At 36.3% G+C, this 26,981-nt stretch overlaps 2 protein-coding genes across 2 annotated transcripts in view; one reads left to right on the top strand and one right to left on the bottom strand.

The window, feature by feature from the left end:
• LOC137287517 (uncharacterized) overlaps positions 1-3,026 on the bottom strand; it is a 98,101-nt gene extending 95,075 nt beyond the window's left edge. The window contains exon 1 of the mRNA XM_067819858.1: positions 2,845-3,026. The gene's annotated coding sequence lies outside the window, so the exon portion shown is untranslated. The remainder of the gene's footprint in view (positions 1-2,844) is intronic.
• Positions 3,027-4,665: 1,639 nt separating this feature from the next.
• On the top strand, positions 4,666-25,939 carry LOC137286980 (growth arrest-specific protein 2-like). The gene is made up of 7 exons (XM_067819046.1): positions 4,666-4,784; positions 18,950-19,132; positions 20,404-20,525; positions 21,328-21,469; positions 22,934-23,172; positions 23,709-23,804; positions 24,119-25,939. Exons 2-7 carry the CDS (start codon positions 18,988-18,990, stop codon positions 24,299-24,301), a joined length of 927 nt encoding a protein of 308 aa, XP_067675147.1. The 5' UTR covers positions 4,666-4,784; positions 18,950-18,987; the 3' UTR covers positions 24,302-25,939.
• Positions 25,940-26,981: the final 1,042 nt, after the last annotated feature.

Below are 26,981 nucleotides of genomic sequence, written 5' to 3'. Positions count from 1 at the left end.
ACTGACTGCAGGAATTACAAGTTTAGATCACCATCTGAGAAACAATGAGCCACTTTTACCTATGATATCACTGTATCATGGTAAACGTCATTGGTACATCTCATCATATTCCACATGAATGCTCTCAGGACCATACTGAGTGAGTTAGTGAGTGAGAGTGTGAGTGTGAGTGTGAGTGTGAGTGTGAGTGTGAGTGTGTGTTTCATTTTATGCCACACTCAGCAATATGGCAGCTATATGGTCTGTAAATAATTGAGTCTGGACAAGCCACTGATCAACAGCATGAGCATCGATCTGCACAATCAGAAACAGATGACATATGTCATCCAAGTCAGCAAGCCCAACCACTGATCCTATTAGTTGCCTCTTATGACAAGTATAGGTTACTGGGGATCAATTGGAACCCCGTCCTTCATTGGTAGGGCCACAGTAGAGCTGGCATGACAGTAAGATCTTGCAGGGTCTATTGAAGTAATTGTTTATGATCCTACAGACAAAGAATACACCCTGCACATTATCCAACAGACCAATCAAATTTCATCTGAACTACTTCCTGTGACATATGATGAAAGCATCCAATTGTGACATTACTGTGGCCTGTTCTCATTGCGTCTCTCTTGGCATTTACTCATGAGTTTTTTGTCATTTGATTGTTCAGTCTTCATGACAAACAGGTGTTATACCCTGTGTACAGAAAGTGCTCATGCATTGGACATTAAACACAACTTTGTGAAAATTGGTGTAAAACACGACCAAATGATGTGGATTGCATTTTGGCAAATGCAACATGATGACTGCATTCTATACAATCAGTGGTCAATCACTTTTTTAGTTATAATGCAAAATTCACATGGCAGTAACAATTACACCTGTGTACTTTCTTTTGCTCTTCAGTTTACTTCCTATTACAGGTAATGGCCCCAGATGCTTTTGACTGTTTGTATACAAAATAAAAATAACTCACTCCACATAAATTAAACATTGGGATAAGAATGCAATAATACTAATTCATATGTAATGAATGAGGCTGTAAAAATTCATGGTTTAAATCATTTAATTGGTCCAGGATTCATATCATTTTACTTTTGCAAAAATGAAAGAAATAAACATTTCGAAACAATGTAGTAGCTCTTCAGACTGCATTTCCTCTGACACTCTCTTCTAGTATATGAAATATATATATTTAAAAACCCACCCCCTACCCCACCTCTACCCCACCTCTACCTCACCTCTACCCCACCCCTACCCCATCTCTACCTCATTATTATTCTGTCTTAAGAAAAAAATATAAAAACAGAGACTAGAGGATCTTCAATTCTAAACTGGATACCTGTATATTGAGTCTGGGTCTGTGTGACAGACTATCACAGGGAAAGCATTTCTTCAAAGAATTTAAAAGAAAATGGTTGGTTGAAAAAGTGGTTGGGTGTTCTTTATCCTCCATTCCAGTCAGGACACAATTCAAAAACATCACACCGACTCCACAGCCATTGGGTCCTTATAAGTCTTCTCTCATAACAAACATGGAGTACCACAGCCCTGGCACCCGGCATTCCTATCCTTTTGCACCCTATCATACCTTTACATAAATGTCATGTTGACAAGAATATTTGCTCTGATAATTCTACAATAATTACCATCAAAGGTTCACCTTTTACATAACTTTTGACTTCAGTTCTGAAACAATATTTCTTGTTGCAAAATGATACCACTTCACAACAAAAACTCTTTCATCTTTGCTATTTCAGAAAATTCCAACTGAAATCAATACTTTCAGTGATTATCATGCTACTATTCTAGCTTTCATGTTTTCTGGGACATTCAGAAACCATGACAAATGAGATATATGCAAACTCATTTTTGTGATGTGACCTTCAATTCAAGCATTGCATCAGTTTAACATGATGTGTGTGGATGTATGAGAAGTTAGGGTTGAAAGAGGAACTAGATGCAGCATATATATGTGGCGTTGAATCTTGTATGAATGGTCTAATCGTCTGTTCTCACCTTCCATCGTTGTATGGCACTACAGTGCCTATTTGGTATTTGGCTAATTGATAATTGATCCTGCGCTTCCAAGTTCTACTGACTAATGGCAAGGACTTGAAATTTTGCCAAGTTCTCATAAGGCTGTAGTAGTGCTTTCTCACACGTGTGCTCATACTTTTTTTTATGAAAAAAGTATTTTGACAAAATGTATAAAAAATTGTAAAACTTTTACTTCAAATAGAATACATCATCGTTTGTTGAACACTTATCTGGACAGCACATGAGCACAGACAGAATCATATTATGTTGCAAAAACATATATGCATGTACATTTCCTTCAAACTTTTTATGTGTAAAATTGTCCTAATAAATATTTTTCAGATAAAAGCAGCTTCAGTTTTACACTCTTAGAATGTGTAATTTTTGTAAGATTTTCATACAACCAAATCATCACACAAAATCTGCAAAACTGAAAGTTTCACAAATAATAAATTATTAAATGATCAGAATGATATTATTGAGTCGCCTTGACCAGCACTGGTTGAAAGGACACCACGGATGTCGCCAGGAGATGTAATAAACGGCTCAAACACAAGTCGACTTGGGGATTACAATCAGCTTGGGTTTACCCTCATCCTTGCTTCCGTTAGACACGTCTGAAGCTATCATACACAAACAGACCTCATGTCGGGATAATTCAAGCCTGTCCTATCTGCCAGACAGAATGATAGCGTTGCGGACAAGGCCAGCTCAACATATAGGTGTATTACACAACCTTGCGCTCATCAGTATAACCTCCGCTACCTCAATATGAGGAATCATATTTTCACCATACGTGCCACTAGCTAAACTTACCGATCATGGTTACTCCTTCGTCTGGCGGAAAAAGCGAGGCAAAAGAATTTCCGTAGCAGACGATCAAATAGCACAAGCATGAGTCCACTGTAAGGATGTGTGTGTTTCAATCCGCTCAGTACTTCTGCTATCAGCTGCCATGAGCAGACGAACTCCCATCTGCAAACAGCGCCAATGATTCTAAGCGGGTCGATTATTTAGCGGGGGTGTCAGGTCGGTTCCAGCGTGATTCGCTTTGGCGACCGCTGTAATCTGTTACATTTTTTCTCGGAGTTTAATCGATAAATACATCACTCTGTGATTTCTGACTCAACAAGGTGCTACGTGAAACAGCTCGTGGTTTTAAGATGGTTTGAACTTTAGGTCTCTGTTGGGATTTAGATAATGAACTTGTATTACCTTTCCTGAGAGACTGCAATCCGTGCTTGGCTGCAGGTCATGAATTTAAGTTAATGAAACTCCTGAGAGTACAAAGTATTTCACTCGGCGTCGCTCTAAACAAAAATCACCATGACTTAAGTACACTTATTATAAGGTGAGAAAAAGGTCTCACACGGCTACAAGTTTCTTAAGGTTACAAACCGTTCACTCGTAATTCTAAGACTCTCCTGGTGTTGTTCCTTCCTTAATTGTCTGTTCGTTGTATTGGTTGTAGCAAAAATAGACCTGTGTGCATTTCTCTGGTTTCAGTAGAGAGGGGAGGAATGCGCTTCCCGTCGTCTTGAAATAACCATGGTAATAATGCTTGGTTAGAAACAGTGCCCAATTTACCTATTTGTCTTATCAGGGTCCAATTGAGGATTGGTTTGTAGTATGGTAACACTGAGAGAGAGGAGAGAGAGAGAGAGAGAGAGAGAGAGAGAGAGAGAGAGAGAGAGAGAGAGAGAGAAAGAGAGAGAGAGAGTAAATATATTTGTAACCAGTGAGATGCAAAACTGTGCCGTGTGTCCCCTACCCCCGCCAAAAAACAAAACAAAAAAAAACAACCAAAAACAAAAACAAAAGACAAAACCAAAACAAAACACACCCTCACAAAAAAACACCACCACCACCACCAACAACAAAAACATAAACAAAAACCAACAAAAACACCCCCAATGATTATATTTAATGACGTACTCGCAAAACGTAAGACCCTTCGTTTTGTTTTGAGACCTAAATGAAATTTGCGATACCCATGTCCTTTATAATAATCCGTCTGCATCATTGGTTGTGGCAAGTATTAACTCACGTATTCTATCACTATTTATTTTTCATACTTTATACAAGAGTTTAAGCGTTGTTTAACCCAGAGCTGAACCCGTACCTCGGTCAGACATGTTTGATCATATTGCGTCTCAAACACTTAAGGCATATGAAATGTATCCAATTTATCTAAGCATCAAGTTGGTTAAACTGTATTTTAGCATAATCCTTGAATCTACATTCTCATCTCCAGTACGCGCCACAACGTTTGCATGATGACTACAAATTGGCAAATATTTTCATCTTTGCTTAAGCCATCTAAGTACAGACTAAGAAGTACACTTAGGACAAACTTTACATTGGCAGATGATTTGAAAGTCGTATGTTTAAAAAAACCCTCACTTGTAATGAACCAGGGCATAAATTGCCTTTAATGTATACTTTTTGTCTTTAATTTTGTTTAAATTACTTATAAATTGAGAGAAAGAAGAGATTCGAGTTGATACAACGAACGTTTTATTGTTTGGGTTGCTTTTATGACACTTCGGGCACGAGTTACCACCGTCAGGTGTATTTTGTTACAAACAGTTACATTGGTGGAGGACGAAAAAGGCAACCAATGAGGAACGTCGTTTCATTCACGTCTCGTGAGATGACAGCAAAGGTGTGTTTACGTTGTTGTCTGCAAGGAAAGTGGGGTGGTTCTCGATATATTGAATCGTTTTCCTGATCACCCGTGGATTTTACAAACCAAGGTAAGAATAAAATCTGATCGCAACACCCCCATAGTACGTGACAGTTAATTTGGTAATATCTGAAAAACCCATAAATGTACTATGCGATACAAAGCGTTAGATCAAAGTGTAAAGCTTAGCTGCGTTCCTTGTTTCAAGTCTGACAGTGTCCTTCTGTCCGAGTCAACAGATTCTAAAACAAATATTAACCCCCTTGGATCTTTGGAATGTTGTAAATGTTCTAGGGTTGTGTAAATAATGCATGTTATTGTATCACTTTAGAGGGTATAAAACTTGATTTAAAAAAAATCTTAAAAACCTCTAGAGAGATTTAGTTCCAGTAAAAACTACAATGTCATGAGAACGCTGTCCCAAAACTGATGCTTTTTTGCTAGAGAAATGAACTGTGCCTGTGGGGACAAAAAAATATATACGTCATGTTATGTCTATGGATAAGGTCAGCTATATTTTATTTCTTAATCAGAAACTGGTTTTGGATTTGTTAAGCAATCATCTCCAAACAGCATTATCTACTGATCCAAAATCTGTCAGAGTCCATCATCGGCAGATGCATCTAGGTGGAGCAGGGTTCACACCCAAACTTTTGGCTTGAAAGTTTTTTAAATGACAATTGAAACTTCCCCTTTCACAAAAAGCTGTATCTGCCCCTATTCCATGTTTCATTAGTTGCATTTAGTAAGAAAACCTCTTCTATATTTAAGCAACAGTCTACTGGGTGACCATGTTTTTCTGTATTTCCTTAGGTTGCATTTAAAGTTGCAATAAGTAATGTATTAATGTTCCTTTCTGGAGTATTTTGTGTTCCAAACCGAAATCTGGTTGATTATATGGTTTTGTTGGCAGATACATGTTGTAATGTCAGCTTCTAACATTTTGTTGCTGTCATTATTCACTCACTGAAAAAAACTTTAATTTGAATTCATGCTAATATGGCTCAGAAACATGTTCTGGTTAGGAGACATTCAACTTCAACCACAGACTACAAACATTTGTTGAGTTGTCTAGCATATCTGTCTTATAATCTCTTGGCAATGTTTTATGAATTTATGTGTCAGGATTCAAACTATGTAGACCATCTAATCTGACATTGTCCATATGGCCAGGGAATATGACCCATTGGCAAACTGACAAGATATTAAGATTGTCCTATATCTTTCCATGGTACAGTTTATGTTTCTTAAATTTATGTGTCAAATTATGAACAAGCTATTTTAAAAGCGATCAGTACTGATGAAATTATTCAATAAATGTTTGATAAAATATGTCAATAATGGTAATTTCAGGACTTGTTCACTGTGATTTGATATTGTTAGCATTTAATATTTGTTGCAGATTTGTTCATGTTGTATGTTGTGTGGATGGTGAGTGGAAATTACATAACAAATTATTATGCTTTTTGGTAAAACCAGTTGTTTCAGATCAGAAGAGTTTTTTGTTCCCATGAAAGGACTCTTGGTGAACAAGTGAACTATTTGATGTGGTAGATTAAACAACAAAAGAAAATACAAGCTTATATTAAATCTAACAAATGATAGCATGCCATAAAACTCCAGTGATGTACATTTTACTGAATTCAGTTGGCTACAGTCAGTTTGCATTGATAATAATCTGATGATATAAAAGATGTCTTATCTCCAATTTCATAGGCATGAACCTTATTATTTCCATATTCTAAAATGATAACTAGTCAAATTCCACTACAAGTGCTGAGTAGAGTTTATGATTTGCTCTCTAACTGAAGCTGTGATAGATGAGGTGAGTTTGGATGAGATATTCAGCAGTAAACTAGTAAACAACAGATTCTTAGTGAGGAGAAAACAGTTTACCACATTAAACTTGTTTAACCTTGGCTTGGTCTCATTGTGTAATTACAATACAATCATTATATATTCATCCAAAACTGGCTTTCGTTCACCATATGTCCTGATTTGAACATGACTATGCCTTGTCTGAAACAAAAAATGGAAATGAATAACTTTGCCATTAACAAAACATTTTGATTATATTATGATAATGAAAATTTACAGTGAAGAACACAAGAGTACTGTGCAGTGCTCTCAGTCAAGTTAAACATGATCTGAGAAATTGTGCATGATTACAGATTAGTGAACTTGGTGAAGAACTGATGTAAACTAGCAGATAGGTGAATTAGTCAGACTTCCAAAGTCCATTTTTTCTTTCTTGGTGGAGACACTTATCTTTATTTGAATATTAGATGTTTGGCTGTAAACTATCTAAAAATAAGTCTGATATTGCTAAAGATGTATATCTGTAAGAATGCATAGGTAGAATGTTCTTCCAGCAAAAATGCAACAGTCATTTCAGATTTCAAGTTGGATAAATTATTTATTATTATTAAATATCATAAATGAAGGTCCTCTATTCTGCAAACTAGGTACTTAACTGATTTACCATCATGGATGAACTCAGGACAAACATTAGTTCATTTATGTTTCTCATAGCAAAAAGTGCTGGTGAAAAGATGGGATGTTCAGTAGGGATGGGTATTGGACGTTCCGAGTGTAATACATTATCATGATTATATATAAAAACTTCATATGAGTTTATTGAACAAGAAGATGTCTCTGAAGGAGAAAAGCATGTTTGAAGAACAAGTTATTTCTCTCCTATCATGACATGTTTGGGTTCAATAAATCAAGTCCAGATACAGTAGTATGACATTCCAAATTTATTACATACTCTTTTCTAATCATAGACTGTTAATATGTAACTTTAGACATCATTCTTTAAACTTCCACACAAGAGACAACACTCCTTTGTCCAATCAAGTGCCAGGTTCTGATCATCATAGAACAAAACAGAATAATATTTGACACAAACCTCCTGCCAAATTACAAATCTCATGAAAAATGGAAATACCATTGACTGAAATAATGTCTAAATTTAGATGGTTGCAGAATGCCCTGAGTACTGGTAAATATATGAAAAATTAGGTCCTACAAATGTGCAATACAGAAATCAGAGTGCAATATGGGGTTTGCCTATTTTCAGTATTGCATAGCTGTATGGCTGTTACAGAAACAGGTGTGTAGTAATTCATGAGACAAACCCATTTTGAAACACATATCATAGTATGTGGTATGATTTCACATTTTTAATTTGTAAGCTTTCTGAATCGTCACTGCTTAAACTGAAGTTCATAATTAGAGCAAAATAAGATGCTTGGGATAATTTTTACTCAGTATTCATTCAACAAATATTGACAAGTAGAGCTAGTTACCATTACATATCGGTAATCACTTCTGTCCGATCAATAATCATTTGATTATAATCATTTGTACTGTCGTTTCATTGTCAAACACCAGCATCAGCCAACTGATTTCTTGGTTGTCAGTTGTTAACACTATCAAGTTACGGACACTTGCAGCGTCATTGGATCATCAATAAAAAAATCGTCTGTCTTTCTGTATTGTGTTGTTTTTGAAGGGTGAACGAAAATGTTCTCATAATGTTGAGATAGAGAAATCTATTCTGTGAAGTATTGTAATTAAGCATTGTATCGACATGTTCTACAGCATTCAGGACACTGAAACAACTCCATATTTCAGCCGTCACACGTAAGTCACGTGTTTGTGTGTAAATGCAACTCAAGGAATTTTCTTTCAGCCAATAACTAATATAAATATATCGATAAACTGAAATACCTGTGTCAGTTTTGGCGTCTGGTTACGAAATTGGACAGATGGAACATTTGACAGATGGAACATGGTGAGTGCATGAAGTTTGTCACATGCTTGTATCCAAATATCAAAGATCAATTCATGGAATTCCCCCTTCATCCAATTAGAAAATGGCTAACCTGTAATACCTGGGTCGGATTGTGATGTATGGCTACATGATTGGACGTATGAGGTTTGCACAGGTTTTGCTCATGAATATAAATTAGTTCTCACGCAGCCTGCTCGACAAAAGAACTTGAAAAAAAGTGGATGTGTTAGAAGAAATGTTCGTTTTGAAAATTGAGTTTTTAAAGGACAAATTATGATTTCTTTATAAATAGATTTCGTTTACATTTTGATGGATATTTGCTGTATTTAGAATTGAATTAAACTTACAAATGAAGATGCAAAAACCAATTAGCGAACAAATGTTATCATATAAAAAAAGTCATGAATAACGAATTCTCTATAACGAACCTACCGCCTATAGCGAACTGATTTGTAATCCCTGCGAGTCCCAGGTAACACTAATGAACGGTGTGAATAACGAACTGAGCGAACTCAATCAGTGTCAGTGCCAGTAACCGATGCTCACTTTGAAATCCTCGGCAGTCCCAGTTAACACTAATTAATGGTGTGAATCGACATCGTGAGGGCCGTTTCCAATCAGTGTGATGGAATATCCCAAGTTGATTCGGAATGCGATGATGACGACACAAACAGTGATGAAACAGACCAGGCCCCACCTTCATTCACAGACTTTATGACCTCCGGCAATCTGATTGGCTAACACTTTTGTGTACAAAACACACCAGTTTTTTCACCCACATGAAGTTGTAGCTTGCATTATTAACCAATCAGATTGCCGGAGGTCGTAGAGCCCGTTGCTGACGACCTAGCTTTGTATACTTTCGGCAAGTGACGAGTGCGTAATTGTCCGGTTTTTGATCACGCCGTGATTTCGTGATGCACCCTTGCAGGTTATATGGTAAGGGGGTTGGATAGCAAACAGAGACTTAGTTTATCGATTTTCGGACCCACGGTGGGCGCCTGTGTAAGATTACTGACTTTGTAGTGAAATGAACGTAATATGAATGAATGAATGAATGTATGAATAAACTGAGTAGGAATGTGTCATACTGTGTAGTGTGTTTTATAGTTCTTTCAAAGGATTTTCGTGAATAGCGAACTATGGATATAACGAAGTGATTTCAGTGGTCCCTTGTAGTTTGTTATAAAAGTATTCTACTGTATCTAGCATTGCCATTGGCTGACAGGGGAGGCATGTGTAGTACAAGGCTTCCGTTTAAGAAGTAAACAAGCAATGGCCCCGTTGCTCAAAGTGATTGCAGTCGTTACGACAGTCTGAGTATATGTCAAAGTATAAGAGATACGATCACCACAGCACTACGACGACGCTTTTAGGAACTGGGCCCATATTGCTAGGTAAAAGAAAACACGACAAGACAGAATAAAACTAAATCATTATTTTCCGATTAATTGATCTGCAGTTCATTAGTAATCAACAGTTGTATATTTTGACTTGGATTGAACGATTATGCTCGTCGAAAGACTTGTTTTAAGAGGCTACTAATGGGATCAGGTGGTCAGGCTCATTGACTAAGTTGACACGTCATAAGTTCCCAATTCTGTAGATTGATGATTATGCTGTTGATCACAGGATTGTCTGGTCCAGACTTGATTATTTGCAGCCTGCAGCTATATAGCTGGAATATTGCTGAGTGCAGTGTAAAACAGTTCACTCACTCATTTTCCATGACTTGTTTGATTGTGCATCATCTGGCCCTGATTGTGTGGCTTGGTGCCCATTATTCTGATACTATCAATCACTAGATTGTGTGGTCAGGATACCATGAATTATTAACAGCATGCTGTTATGCACATGATATGTCAGTGAACAAACTACTGCACAGGTAATCATAAGCAGGGAACCAATCTGAAATGCAGCTATTACGATAGTTGTTTGACATGTTCAGAAATGTTGTCCATTGCTGATATACTGTTAGTTTAGACTGTGCTTGCTCATCACACCAAATCACGAGTTCAGTTCTCCACATGGATACAAACTACAATGTGGGAAGCCGAATTCTGGTGTCCCCTCCCGCAGTTTTGATGTGATATTACTAAAAGCTGTGTAAAGCCATATTCTCTAGTTTAGAGTGTGTGGGAGCCCATGATATTCAACCTTTTCAGCATGTTCAGTAAGGCAGTGACATATTCAAATTGATTAGAATGACAAGTGAAACAGGTCCATCATCTAAAATGTTTACTTATCCAAACCTGCTCAATTAAATTTCATAAGAACAAAATCCTTTTTGAGTATATTCTGGTTCTTTGCAAGTTATAACCAGAAGTATTTGAGAAATAGTGGAGACAAGCTGTCTACATGGTCTGTGCAATCTTATGGCCTCTTGACCCTCCCAACAATAAAACATCTTAATCAAGCTAAAAGCCCGAAGTCAGAATGATGGCCAAGTTCTGAGCCATCTCCATAACCTTACCCACATCCATATAATAACTAGGAGTGCATTTCTTTGTGTCGACATGATTAGAATCATTGATGTAATCAGTGGTAATTACTGAAAAGTTGTGCTGATACAAATAACACTATTAGATTATTACTATGTCTTTTTATTCAGACTGTCTATTCTGGTGGATCGAATGCTTGTGAGAAAGGTGAATGTTGCTGTATGAGGCTGTTCAAATTTCCCTGATTACTCATGTATGTCAAATACCTGGTGGGATGAGAAAGTAATGGGACTGTTAACCTGAAGCACCTCACAGGAAACTTTGGGTTGTATACTCCTCAGGGAAATGAAAATGGAAAGTTCAGTGCACATTTCTTGGGCTACAAAGAGGACTCCTTTGAACATACACAACTATGAGTTCATGGCTATGTATGAAACCTGTTTATTAAAGTAACAAAACTGGTCATCGGTTTGGCTATTCGTTATGTTCATCAAGCCAATAAAACATGCAGAGGCCCAGATAAGCTCCGTGTCCAGGTCAAATATGCATAGAAAATTTTCAGTTACTCATTGCGTAGCAATGGGCAATCTTCTTGTTGCGAGGGACAATAACTCTCCTTTTAAAATAGTATGAGCGATGGTCCAACTTTTCACTTCTGGTCTGGTTCCTGACTCAATGTGCACTGTGACACTTTGCTACATGTAAAGACAGAACCCAGCTTACGTGTTGCCGTGTTCACATTCACTTCGTTTACGACGAAAAGTTGTTAACTGACACGTTAAGCATCGAATTGACACGATGTAGATAAAGAGGGAAAACACAATGAAAAAAACAGTATTTTTGCCACTGCTTTTTCTATGACAGAACACGAGGCAGTACAAGTCTTGGGTGTCATAGCATCTGTGAAAATTCTTTTTATATGTTATCAGCCTGTATGTTATTTTCATTGGTAATTCTATTACTATTGCCGCATTGAAATCTTGCATATAGTTCCTATAAAACCACCAATCTCAATGTGAAAAATCGGAGATACATCTCCAACCAAAGAGTATCCCCTGGAAGGTCTTTATCGCCATTTTGTGATTATTACACATTCCTGACAATTGAAGAAATTCTGTATAGAATGTGATAGTTAGAAATATATAAATTACGTTTTGAGCAGCAATTCCTCAGTCATATGAATCCATTACAACATCATAAAGTGCAGCTACAATGTAAAGTGGGAAAAGATTCTGACTTTTTATCTATATTTGTGTTAGAATTTGAAAAATCAATTTATTGCAACAAAACATGAAGAGGTAGGTCTAATAAATAAAATATGACTATTATAGTAATCTGACTATTGTGAAGGCAAGCTGTATGAAGACACTGCTTTAAAATGTAAACCATTTGTTGCTTTTAAACACTTAACAGTGCCATTCATTATACTAGAGATCTACTGCAACTCTAGCCCTGTGAGGACGAGCATTATCGACGAAGTTTCGACCAGATCTTTGAGCGAATGGAACAACATGGGGCCGTAAAATTTCATCAACATAGCGTTGACCTGTCAGATTTCCACGGACGATGACCAAATCTGTCCTCCTATTGAATGAGATTCCACCCCAGACCATGACAGACCCCCCACTGTAAGAATTGTGTTCTTGTACAGTGTTACCACAATAACATTCCCCTCGACGTCGCCATACATGGATACGTCCGTCAGCGAACCTTAGTTTAAAAAAAGCGGGACTCATCGCTGAACATCAGGTTTTTCCAGTATCGGTTGCCAAACCTGTGACATTGTTGAGCCCACTGTAAATGGAGACGCCTGTGATTAGCTGTCATGGCCACGCCTTTGAATGGACGTCTTGATTTGAGACCTCTGTCACGGAGCCTGTTGCATACGGTAGAGTTGGGAATCTGTACAACCGTGGCTTTAAAGAACTCAGTTTTCAGTGCTGGAGCAGTGACAAACCTGTTCCTCAGAGCAATAGTCCTCAGAAGTGTGTCTTGTCTTGGTGTGGTTTTACGACGTCGTCCACGACCAGGTCTGACTTTCACATCACCTGTTTGACGGTAGACATTGATGAGACGTGAAAGGACACTCATTGATTTCCTGAAAAACTGTGCTACGCGATTCTGTGACTGCCCGCCCTCTATCATGCCTATTGCTTGCCATTTCTGTGCATTTGTTGTGTAATGTTTTGGTGGCATTTTTGCCAATGAGAGAGACTCAACGACACCGTGAATTTTATACGCTTTCTCGCACGTGCAACAAGCAATGCATGTGCATCATGTACAGTTGACTTCGAAGTTAAACATGGCTCAGTTTCCAGTGGATAATGTGCTGCGCTCGGATACAGTAGTCAAGAGACTTTTGTGTCATATTCATGTTTACTATATATTGAATCAGGGGTTCCCGTAATTTTTGTACTTAGTATATATTTAATAAATGCATACTGTAATATTATTACCTTTTATTAAAAATTAGGAAAATACTAAACATTTTGATTTATACCCTTAATTCAAGATAATTAAAATGCAGTAGACATTTGAAATGTTTTTATGCATTGTTTGTCCATACAGTGATTTTATATCTTATGCATCACTAACTGTTACAGACATAAAAATGTAGATTTTAGTTATGCCCATGTTTATCGTATATCAACACTGCGTGACCACATGTAGCTGATGATTTATATAATTTGTCTGTTACTGTTATTTTACAATTACTTGACCATTGTTTCTCACCTCTCTCTCTACCTGCTAAATATTTGTGTTGTCAAAAATCTCAATGCCATCTTGTATGACCCGATGAAATTTTCCGTTAACAAGACATTCAGTATTTCACATTTCATGCACAGCATCAGCTCCTCGCTGCAGTAAAGTTCATGGATGCAGCCACATTGACTATAATACTAAAGCGATTTGAGTACATATACAATGAAAATACACAGCGTCGACAAAACAACAAAACATGACCTGAAAACAATCAGTTGATTCCACCGCCTCGCTTTGAACTGCTATTTCTCGATCCATTTTTGCAATATACATGCTATAAGCAGTCATGACTATCCCAGGTGTTTCATATAATCATTGAATAAATATTTCAGACCATAACTCTTTATATATAGTGAAAAGATATACTGTCCATGCACCAGCATGAACGTTCCCGGTGACGATGAAGGCTGTACTGGTTGACTGTCTCTAAGTGTAATAGTAACATGTATGGCGCATATTGCTCATACGACATGTACCGTCAGTTTAAGGTTGCACCTCGTGGATTAGTGAAGGGAAGATCAATACAAAAAGACCGGTAGAGTACCCACATATGCTAAATCTTATCTCGAGCTCTTTTAGCATTCATAGTACCCACTCCAAAAAAGGTAGAGTGGGTATACCCACTCCAAAAAAGGTAGACTGGGTATACCCACTCCAAAAAGGTAGAGTGGGTATAGTACCCACATATGCTAAATTTTATATGGAGCTCTTTTAGCATTCATAATACCCACTTCTCCGAAAATAGAGTGGTACAGTACCCTCATACGCAAAATCTTATTTCGAGCTCTGTTAGCATTCATAATACCCACTCAAAAAGGTAGAGTGGGTACAGTACCTACATGTACTAAATTTTATCTGGAGCTCTTTGAGCATTCATAATATCCACTCCCAAAAGATAGAGTGGGTACAATACACACATAAGCTAAGTTTTATCTGGAGCATTGTTAACATGAGTACTGCCATCACACATTTCAAAAAGTGGAAACATGGACCTGTCACAGCCTAATTTCTTCTTTGAGTGGATATTGAAGTTGGTGTGATATACAAGGAAGACAATCCTATGGACATGCTACTTTATTACAATATGTGATGTTTTGGTGAAGACGCTAATACCATCGTCAAGCAAGTGATACACTGTACTGAGTGCAGAGCATTTACACTCATAAGAACACAGTGTTTCAGAGATATCCTTACTCCTTCATCATGTGAATGTATTCCTCATAATAAAGAAGTTGACATCAATACAAACTCACTTCTTTAAGGGTATCACTTCTAAATGTCATTCAAAGAACATGAGTACAGTTATGTTTGTACTGTTAATGTAAGGGATGATAATGCTAAGTGATGTTTACACAGTAAATAATGTCAGTGTGCAAAATGTGATGGATATTTACACAATATGAATTAATATAAGACAGTAATGCAGAATGCAGAATTATTGTTGAGATCTTCATGTTTTTAAATAAGCCATGATATTACAATACATGCATTGTCCACTGAAATATATCTCTATTTCTAAGTCATTATATCAATATTATTGTTATATATGTGATATCATGTAATGCAGTATAATTCTTTAATCGATTTGTTCTCAACCACTGTTTCTTCATATTTGTTACTTCTTAGTTCCCTAGAATGAAAGTGATGGGAGTCTGTTCTGTGTTTGGCTCAGATATGTTTGATAATTGGCCCAAACAACACACTGTCCACCACATCATTTACCATGAAATGTGACACTCATAAATATAGTGTGAAATCAAGACAATCTCATCATCAACATTTTTCTGTCAGTATCGTGATTGTAATCTGCTAATTACTGAAGGAGAAATGATAAGAGCTCATGCCTCAATGCTCTGTTTTGGTCCAACTTCCAACATGCCAGTTACATATAACCATTCCTGGCGTGAGAGATCCCTCATGTTGAAAAAAGGTTTGAGTTCAAAATTGCATCCAACCAAATTTCAGTCCTGTTTGTATCACTGAAATGTACAGCACCCTCTGATGAGCTCCACATGCACATCAGTGAATAAAGCTTGCACAAAACAGGTGTGTCGTAAGTGGAATTGAATATCCCATGCCTTTTTATGTGCTGTTGGAGATTGACATGCAATGACTGAGGGCAAAAAAAACCCAGCACCTTGAGCAAGCACTAGTTGCATGCATATGTGCATTATATAAATATCCTATAATAAAAAGTAATATTAAATAAAATAATTATAAGGCCAGACCAGTTTTGTTTCTTGTTTAACAGATTTTTAAAAAACCCTAAAGGCATTAGAGGGAAATTAATAGAAGAAATCTCACCTGTCAAGATAATAAGTATATTTATATTCCTTTTAAACGCTAAAAGTATTTTATTTTTGGACAATTTATGAAGTGTATATGGGGCAAAAAACAAAGTAAGAAAATATTTCTCATAAGATTAGGATTTTTTTTTTTTGAAAACGGGAAAAAATAAATTTTTATCTTTTTTCTTATTCTTGACTAAAATATGACCGATGGATCCATAAAACAAGAAAAAATTTGGTCTAGCCTAAATATGAATGTCAGTTTGTGTTGTTACTCAGGATAACTTGTACATGTTTTTGTGCAGATACAAACTGTTTATATATAGCTGAGACTTTTTCACCTTCCAAATTACTTAATTTTACTGCAATTTCAGCACTGAATCTGAAAATTTGTGAATGTGATTTAATGTTAATATGTCAACAAGTTTTGAAATCATTTATGGCTGTTAATGAGGAATATTTAAAAAAAAATATAATGAAATTTGTCAGTGTTGTATTTAATCTTGGCACCTAACACCTAGGTTCTAGTTTAATATTCCATAATTTTGACTTGAGTCAGCCTATACAGCATGATAGTAGATGCCACCATTGTGAAAATTCTGTCTTAGCCCATGTATTAAAAGGTCATTTCAGACTGCTGCCATATTGATGGAATATTGCAGAATGCAGCATAAGACTAAACTTACTTGCTCACTCACTAATGAAAGTGCTAGATGGCAAACCAACTTGTAGATCCCACCACACAGTAGTTGTCCACCATTTTTCATCAGATTATCTACTTGCATTAAGGAACAATAGCAAAATGTAGGTTTATGTTATTGTTACTGAAACCAGACACTGAGAAACTAAGCCTAAATTTCAATTTTAGTACTCTAACTTAGTGTGACTTGGCATTGCAGTATGGCTGTAGAGTAAACAATTGCCAACTAATACTGTAACAGGCAAGGGGGCTATGGTGGAGTGTGGGTCAGCTTGATTAATACCCAACTGATTACATTGTTAGCGGTTGAGTTATTGTCCAACAGGTCTTGTTCCAACACATTCTCTGTAAACTCAGGTTAAGGTGTCATTTGTGTCAGTGAAGAAATGTGCTTCAAATTAAAGCTGATGACTGAGGTATGTAGCTTTGTTGTTGTCTCAGTAAGCATGTAAGGATTTATCTAATCTATATGATGATGAAAATGTTGGATGTAATGTTATGTTGTCAATCACTGTAATGATAATTCAGGTGTCAATAGCTCTTCTACTGCACCATAACATTGTAAGTACTTAAATTCAACATTCAAGGATAGATAACCAGGGCCTAGATTTTCAAAGCTCTCTTAGCACTGAGATAGTCGTAATTTAATGTTAATGTATGGCACTTACGTCAATCTTAATGCGATGAGAGTTTTGAAAATCTAGGCCCTGGAAATATATTTAGGCGAAAAGGTAGTGGGTGATAATGTTTCTTGTTCAAGATGTTAGCAAGATGTAGGGGTGTACAAATACATAAATCATTTATTGACATCGTTATGAATGAAACCCCATCATTAAAACTACTCATTTAGACATTTAGTTACCTTAAATCAGCCTTTTGACAACAGTGCACAACTCTCTATCTAGTACGAAATTTCAACCAATCAGATGCGTGCGCCTCCATGACCTAATGGGAGGTATACCTATGTAGGTTGCAGTAGTACTCATGTACATTTCAGGGGTAGATTATCTTGTTTATACTATAGCTTTGCCTAAACCTGCAGTCGTGATAATTGTTTTGAAAAATGAATGCTCTATGTTTTCACAGTCTACTGCCATTTAATCATATCACCTACTTTGATTTTTTTCTGAGATTGTGTCTATTTCATAGATGATGTAGTCAGAATCTCTTGTTATCATAATGGTAATAAATCGTTCTGATACAAGTGGTGTTGTGTAAAATCTTTTTTTGTCTTCATTCAAAACATGTTTTAACTACGAGTATCAAGTAGTTTTGATCCTTTATCTTTATTTAGGATTGTTTTCACCAAGTTACAAAATCTAAACTACTTTCTACTGGTAGTAAAATATGTTACTGATTGACAGACATTTTGCAGAACATTGCTTATTACATAACAATGTCACTCTGGAAGCAAGGTTGATGTCAATATGATACTACTTACAATGTTACTGTCACTTCAACCATAGCCTCACTTCGGAGGAAGAAATTGTTATGTAACAAATTGTGTCATGCAAAATCCTTTTGGTCATCACTCATTTACTACAACTAGTAGGTAGTGTTGGTTTTTTAACTTGATGAAAACACATCCAAATAGCATCTTCTATCTTAGAAACGAGGTAGCTAGGTGTCGAATCACCCTTTTTCATATGTACAGACTTTCAATAACGCTCACTTCGTGTTCAGAAACAACATATTTAGCATGAATGGAGGGGTTTGGTGGAAACCATTGCCTGACACCTTGGAGCATTTGACGGTTGCAATAATTCAGCATGTCTTTGGTGACGTCGAGAAAATCAGCAAAATGACGAGCTTTTTACACATTTTCTGTACAACTAACTGAAAATCCTGAGTTAATGTAACATTCTGTGGTTTAGTTGGCGTGCGAGAGTGAACCAGAGGACTTTTTGGCAACATTTTATTGTTTGGTATTAGTCTTTCATATCTTATGGTTAAAAGAGTACAACAAATTTGAGTTTATTTGTTCTTTGAGATAGATGATGATGTAAAATACAGATGAACAAGATAAAGAAGAATTGTTGTATGTTTTTGTGTTTTTTCTTTCATATATTTGTTGTGTTTAGGGTGTTTTATTAACTCACAGTCAGCTCCTTCATCATGTTCAAACCAAATGTAAAACATGCTGATCATACACACACTTGAATATTGAATGAAGTATGATGCATAAAACACTGAACAACTGTGACACAACATGTAGAACCTTGATACTCTGCTTATTGATTTCAGATAGTATGAACAGTTAAAGTGAGACAGTAGAGTCAGCCATGAGTGTGGAGAGACCCATCTCTGTCCACAATGCGGGAGACATGTGTGAGGGCTTTGAGTTCCAGAAGAAGGTCTCTGATCTCCAGGAACAGAGCCTTGGCCCACTGAAGGAGGACCTGGTGGACTGGCTGGGCAAGACACTGTGTGAGTCAATTATACTAATTGCAGACAAATGTTGCCATGAACATACTGTCATTTAATGCCATGATTCCATTTCCAATCTAGGTAGGTGCTATTTCCTGACTTCAACAGCCATAAGTAACAATACTAACATTAGTCACATAGTCTCACATCTGAAGCACATTTTTTCCTTTCTGGTCAGACCTTTCAGCAATTTGAAACTCCTACATGAAGTTTGTATTAATTGTTCTCAGGTTCCTAATCTCACTGGTGATTGTTTTTAAATTAAGAAGAAATATTTGTTTCAATCAAAATTATACGTGTTCAGAGATTAAGTGTTAGTCCAAATGACATGCATCAGTGTGTTTTCTGTTGCTCACAACATGACACATGTATGACTGGTAACTGAAACTGTGTACAACCCATAGAGAAATATAGACATTTTGACAAAAACACTAGCCATATCAAATTCAGTTAATTTGTCAAGTCCATTGTGTGTGATGTTTACACATAACATATTAATGGGCCAAAATATTCTGAGTAGGTTGATAAATATTTTTTTATAATAAGAGTGCTTAGCAAAGATCTGTAGGCATGTGCTTTCAAATTCAAGTGTGTCCAGATAGAGGAATATTTTTTAAACATTTCAGTGAATGTCATGTCACTATTTTCACCATGAACATTATGAACATAATGAGATCAAAATGAAACAGTTGTATGCCTTCTTTTTCAGTTAGGTTGAGAATTATGATCACATCGTTTCAATGTATTTATCTCCAATATGTTGTATCAAACATACTGTGCTAAAGAATGTTTAGCTGGTACATATATGTTCATTTTCTAAAGGTTTGAACAGTTTGCAAATGTATATTTACCTCTGACTTCATAAAATAGTCATTCTCAAGAACATAATTTTAAGTGTTGTAACACCAGGATTGTGATTTTGACAGTATCGCTTTGATTTTGAACCTGCACTTAAACGTTTCTAATTGATGTCTCAATAATCATTTAATCAATCTTGTCTAATTGTTTTGCATCTCATGGAAGTCTGTAGAGTAATGTTTATGAAACAAATGGTTATAATAATAGGTTTGTTTTTTGTGTATTTTGTTAACATTTTTATGCTTATTTATATAATTGGTCATGAGAGTCATATCAACTTAGAAATGATTTATATAATGGAAATCACTTGTGAGTCTTTTGATCATTCAGTGCGTGGATGTTCAAGAACCGCAGTGTGTTAATGATTATTTTCTAAATCAGTTTTGCTGTGACAAGTAACTCTTTCTTTGCAGCCATTGACTTGTCTGCAGACACCTTTATGACTGTTCTAGACAATGGGGTCTATTTGTGCCAGCTTGCAAAACTCATCGAGAGCAAAGCACGGGAATGTGTTGCTGAAGGGAAGGTCACTGAGGTAGTGAAAGAGCTTTAGCATGTTTCATTTGTTCAAATTGTCAGTTTTATGCATATTTACTTCTTCTAAATATGTTGTTCTTTGTTTGATTAGCACAATATGCTATGGGGAAGAAGGAAAGGTTAGGAATCTGACAAGGAATATTAGCAATTATTTATGATTTATAGTCTCGCGAACAAACACTGTAAACAGTTTATCATGTTTACAGAGGATGATGTTAAGACATTAACTGTTGGCAACATTCTATAACTGAAGAGATTTGAAGTAATGGACTCTTGACAAATTTAGTTTATGAGATACATAGCAGTATGAGTCTGAAATTGTAACATTTCTAGCTGATATATGGTTAGGATTAGCTGAGTTTAAATGACCAGGAGAAAGTATGTTAGTATGAACCTGGTGGATATGATTCAGGCTGATCTCGATTTTAATTTTTCTTTGCTGAGTATTTGTGAATTTTTAAACATGTTTATATCTTTGAAAACATATTATCAAGGAAAAATCCTTAAAATCAGAATGATATGTATTTCATATCAAACTACTCTAAAGAAGTAAGTCAATGTACAGAGTGTACTCTCTACACTAAAGTGATCACAACTCCATGCCATAAACATAGACTTACAACTATTGAAGCTCTGTGTTTTCTTTATACAAGGCCACCCAGGACTACGGGCGAGACTATTTAATATCTCAACAATGGCAGTAATGTTTATTCACTTTGATTCAACCACATTAACTTTATGTATCTATGTGTAAATAGGTTTATGGGATAAAACTGTTGATTTGATTATTTCTTATGCAGCCTCTTCCCAAGATGAAGTTGAAATGCAACAACAGGGCCCAGTCTGGAACCTGGTTTGCCAGGGACAATACTGCAAACTTTCTTCAGTGGAGCAAGGAGTGGGGTATCAAAGATGAGTGCCTGTTTGATACAGAAACACTTGGTGAGTTCTCTTTGATAGTGTTTTGTACTGAGTAAGAAATAATAATCATGGATATATTTTTATGTTGAGTTCTTTCAAGTATTGTTGGTGTATTTGTGATTCCAGTGGGACCTTTTCTGAACAGCTGTTCAAATTTTAAAAATTAACATGTGGTTTTGGCTAGATGTGGCTTTTAGAAGATGGCCATTGGAGATTCCTTAGTCCGTCATGACAACCCTGAAATAGATATCCAGTTCATCTGAAGAAAGTCTATAATATGTGGCAAGTCTAGAGTTCTGAAAATGAAGAAAATGTCTGGGCTCCTGTAATCATATTTTGTTAAAATAGTCTAAGTACCTTTTTTTTCTGTAAAATATATTCATTTCAAAGACTAGATGTTCATGTAGTTTGGGTGTGTTGTAAGCAATGATTGTCAGGTCGCTCCTTAGAAACTTAATACCTATCTTTACACTGTTAATGCATCTGGCGCCTTGTAGGTTTCTGGAAGGAGATTAGGGCTTTTAGTGATTTTGTTATTTGTTTTGTGTAAATTTGTTGAATATTTATGTTAGTTTTAGCATTAGTTTTAGTGTTGTTATGCTTATGTTTAAGTAATCCTCACAATCTATAATAGTGCTTAATGTATAAATGTTCATCTTACAACATAGGATGTACCCTTGCTAGCCTTTTGGGATATTAATAGCTACAGAGACGCAAATGTTGGCTGGAGTTTGCGTAATTTTCAAATATTCAGGATGTTGAACTCAAATTGATAGTGATTTGGAGGGTGCACTTATCACAGGAACATTTCAGCTGTGATTAAGCGAAAGGCTTGAAAGGCTCTTCAGAATAGTAATGATGGTACCTGCTAAGTATGGATATTGTGCTACATTTGAGGGACACATTGCTAGATTGTAGTGTAAGGGGAATAACTCTAGTGGAGAAGTGATGTCATTACTTTCCTTAGCATGTTAAAACATCCTCTGCGCTGCATAGATTTGAGATTACTTTGAATGTATGATTGTCAACACTAGCAGTTGTGATGATAGAGGTAATGAATCTGTGTATCTGCACGACTATAGTTGGGTGATACATACAGGATATTTCAACCAAGGTAAAAATAGAGTGTGAATGGCCATATAATATGTCGTGCATTTTTAGTTCTTTGTGGTGAGTTTTTAGGGTCGTTTTAGGTTGTTTGTGCAAGATTATAATGTACAAAAGTGAAAAAGATTCCTTGAAAATTTGCAGAATTAATTCAGGGCTAGGAAGACACACTTGTAGATAAAAATGAACTTGTGGTTGAAGCAAACACAGAAGTATCACAAGTGAACAAAGATGTATTTTTATGAATATCATGAGATTGATATTTTTGAGTAACATGTGGCACTTGGCATTATTTCATTGCAGACATCTCTGCAATCACTGTCTCTTAGAACAATACATCTTCAACATGATCAGAGGTCTATCGTTTGTTTGTATCAGTATCACACAAGAAGGAGAAGCCAGTGATAGTGTGTCTCCTTGAACTGGCTCGTCTTGGCTACAAGTATGGCCTGGAGCCCCCCAGCATCATCAAAATGGAGAATGAGATCAAACACGAAGAAGAGGAGGATGAGGTAGATGCACCTCCGCAGAAAACCATCGAGATTGTTGAAAAACGTCCAGCCAAGCCAGCTGCACCTGAAAATAAGAAGCCAGTGAAACTAGATTTGGATACAGAGGTAGGTGGTTCTTCAGGCAACCAATGATAGTTTTGTTATGTGGCTGCGCAAGGTTGTATCTTGTGTGTAGGTTGTAATTGTTATTATGAAACACTGACACTGTGACACTGTTTCATTCAGTGTGAACATTTTAATTTCTTTGTCTAAAAGTAAACCAAATGAATTTCAACGAGTATAGATGTGTTCAGTGTGCAGAATACAAATTCATTTCTTGAGTATCTTTTAGCTTTCGACAAGTAATATGTATGATAAATTGAGTTTACTGTATTGATTATGTATTACAATAATGAACAATTCTGTCTGTACCCATCAAAGCTTGACTCTAAAGTTTCCATTTAGCATTATCTTATATTAGATCAGGGCAGTGGGATAGCCAAGTGGTTATTGTGTTTGCTCGTCACACCAAGTATATAGGTTCAATTTATCACATGGGTGAATCATATGTTAACTACTGTTACCTTCTGTTTGGTGTAGCAGACAGAATAGTTTTTGTTGAGGAAACTGCCAGTTTACAGTATACAGTATTTATTGTTCAGGTTAGACGTATTGCAACAAAGTGTCGATGTCAAGAGCATGTGAAGAGGATCAGAGAAGGGTTGTATAGTATTTTTGGGAAGACCATTTTCATCCGAGTGAGTATGGAAATATTTCCATTTTCAAAGATTATTTGTCAACACAATGTAACAATGATACAATGTGCTCTCACTTAAATGCCCCTTCAGAAAAAATCTCCAGTATAGTATCCTGTAGTAATCATCAAGACCATATGGATAATGCCTGACTGCATTTTATTTGCATAGACATGTGAAATATTGCTCATAATATTAGTCACTAGTTTATCTTGTCAGTACTGTTTATGTCACATAGTAGGAATACTAATAATTGTGAAGTTCAACAGCAAGGGTTAATGTATGTGTGTCATGTCAGTGAACTTGTTATTTCTCAGCTCCTGATGGACAAACACCTAATGGTGAGAGTTGGAGGGGGCTGGGACACTCTAGAACACTATCTCATCCACCATGATCCGTCTCAAGTGTTCACCTTCCACCGCTCAAACAGCAAGGACAACATCCTTGACAGCGTAGATGGGGACCGCTTCCTCTATGTCAAGGGCAAATACAAGAAGTGATGGAAGGTAGCTAATAATATCAATTACCTCCCTTCCTTCAATGTCCGAGTTTCCAGCCATGGATAACAACCTTTCATGGTCCCATTCTGCAAGCCATGGTGGTTCTACAAAGATGTTAAAGGTATATGACAAATTGTTGGAGTTATCATTGTGATGAAAGCTCTTGTGTCATACTCTGCGATATCCATTCTTGTTGATGTGTATGGGTATTGTCACTTAAACAGTTAACAAAGTCTGGAAACTGATAATACAAAGTATTGCCTCGCCAAGTTCAGGTCTTGAGGATCTGTAATTTGTATTATTTTTCTTTTGAATTTATGACAGTTCTTGTTTAATTGAAGAATGTCGGTTTGTAAAGCCGATTGCTGGAGTTGACCATATGTGACATGCTCAGTATTAGCATCTTTTTGTGATGAAGTCAGGTCCAAGAAAGTTGGAACAGTATTTTTGTACCCTTAAGAAAATACTCATGTTATTCCATGGTATTATTGTCATTGTGTTGGTCTTGATGTGTTACTGGGTTATAACCAAACAGTTGTGTACTGCAACAGCACTTGGTAAGAAAATATGCTTTGACGTGAATTGTTGTTTGCCTTAGCTGTGTCGTTCTGATGATAATGACATTGTTTAGAAAGTGTTTTAATAATTAAATAGTTTGATCAAGACTTTCATTGAAGTCAGTACTTGGTTCTATATCTCCCGCAAATGTCAATATTAATTTTCAAACAGGAATTAAAAATTGCCAAATTTATGCTGTAAGTAAATACCTTGCTGGTTGAGTGGAGGTGATTTGTATGTCTCTGACAACAGGATTCATGAAAAGACTGTAATACTTACTGAAATTATGAAAAAAAATATATTGTATCCTAGATATATCCCTGGTATGAAAAGAGCTGTAGGAATGTTATTGGTGACATCAGCTCTTGTCCAATAACGATTCAAATGATTGTGATTGCATATTTTAAAGGCAGTATTTACCTCCTAGTATCTATAGAACAACTAACTGGACATGCACTACTCATGCCATTGTGTTCTGGGATCCTATTAATGGCATGTGCAAAGTTTGGTACACTGCATATGGACAAGCTGTAATCCATTTAAAGGGGCACTGATGCGGAGCAATTTTCGTGGACTGGTGTAAACGTTTGTTATTGTTTTTCTCCCGTGAGTACCCGGATGATATCCCAGAATTCGTGACTGGTTCGTGACCTCTGCTGCGCATTCCGTAAGCGCAACTGATAGTTTAATTATAGACAGATCAACTTAGGTGAAGTCATGTTTACTTCATTACAAATGTATTATGAAAACAAATGAAACACTTTGAAGGTTAATCATCTGCCAGTGGTAGAAATGGTAAAAAACTATTAGGACAGAAAAATAACGAAGCCAATGTACGTCTCTATATTTTGTCTCATAACCCTGATTAGTTTATTGTCATATTTGTATGATTCTGAAAATTAATAAAAGAACACACGACCTGCTTATACTCATAGTAAATTTCTAACATAACAGCAACATTTATACATTGTCAATGTGGATCCTATTTCACACACATACGCGATCTAGTGTGTGTTTTCTGTCATACAGATTCTGCTGAATGCTACAACAAATAAATTAAAACAAAATGCAAATAATGAATGTAAAACAGACTAATTTTATAGCAACAATGTCAGGCTACTACCTTGTTCAGGAATGCATCCATCAATATCCACATAAAAGAAATCGTATTCCATTCATCTGCAGCTGGTAAATAATCATGCTCTGTGTCGTGTGTCTTACAACTGTCTAGTTTGCGAAAAAGTAACACATCGTTTCACGTCTTTCGTTAGTGAAAACCAGATAAACCTCTCATTGGTCTCCCAAGATAGCACACCTGGCAACTAATTGTATGATGTCCACTATTCTAAGTAATTTAGTTAACCAATAATGAACAATCAATCAATGAGCGCAAGGGTGGTTAATTCTTTGAAGGGAGGATGTTGTTTTTGCACTCACTCTTTACGACAGGGTGTAGTCATCTACACACACTGCCTTTTGACAAATCCGCTAGGAGATAAAAGTAATTAATCAATCAGTGTGTTATCGGTTAATCCTTTGATCGATGTTTGTTTTTGCAACTCAGCTGATAAACCCTCTTGCATCACTTACATGCACATATTACATAACATACAATACATTTGCAATTACAGACCTTAATTTATAATGTTGAGTATTTACTCCAGACAGGAGAAATGCCACATGGGAACCTTTGTTGAGTAACCGAAGTGGTGTTACTACTAATTATACCTGTTATAAATTCGTTAATTGACCATCCAGAGAAGGATGACAAATAACACGTGTAGGTTCAAACGCGAGTTACAGCAAGGAAGATGTAATCTCTGTGTCGCATGCAGCCTGAAAACACTTATGGGCCGAAACTGTTTTGCAGATACCAACGGAATTTCGTTACAAAAGGAATACACACAGGCATTTGCTGTGTACTTGGGTAAATAGGTGAAATAAGGGGTTTTTACGTAAGAAAAGTTTCAGATTTCTCTACCAAAGGCAAAGTCATCGTTTTTTGTTTACGAATTCAAATAAATCAACCGTGTGTTTTTATTATCATAAATAATAAACCATTGTAGCTACCATAGCTACCAAAATTGATGTATGATATTTGCTATCACAGCTGAACCAACAC

The sequence above is a fragment of the Haliotis asinina genome, chromosome 6 (genome assembly GCF_037392515.1).
Source record: "Haliotis asinina isolate JCU_RB_2024 chromosome 6, JCU_Hal_asi_v2, whole genome shotgun sequence".
Taxonomy (NCBI): Eukaryota; Metazoa; Mollusca; class Gastropoda; order Lepetellida; family Haliotidae; genus Haliotis; species Haliotis asinina.
This window is presented reverse-complemented; position numbering and strand designations above follow the sequence as displayed.

Excerpts from the sequence above, each read along its gene's own strand:
- LOC137286980 (XM_067819046.1), top strand. The coding sequence starts at position 18,988 with ATGAGTGTGGAGAGACCCATCTCTGTCCACAATGCGGGAGACATGTGT. Across the intron at positions 20,526-21,327 it reads CTGAAGGGAAGGTCACTGAG|CCTCTTCCCAAGATGAAGTT; the intron begins GTAGTGAAAGAG and ends TTTCTTATGCAG. Across the intron at positions 23,173-23,708 it reads AACTAGATTTGGATACAGAG|GTTAGACGTATTGCAACAAA; the intron begins GTAGGTGGTTCT and ends TTTATTGTTCAG.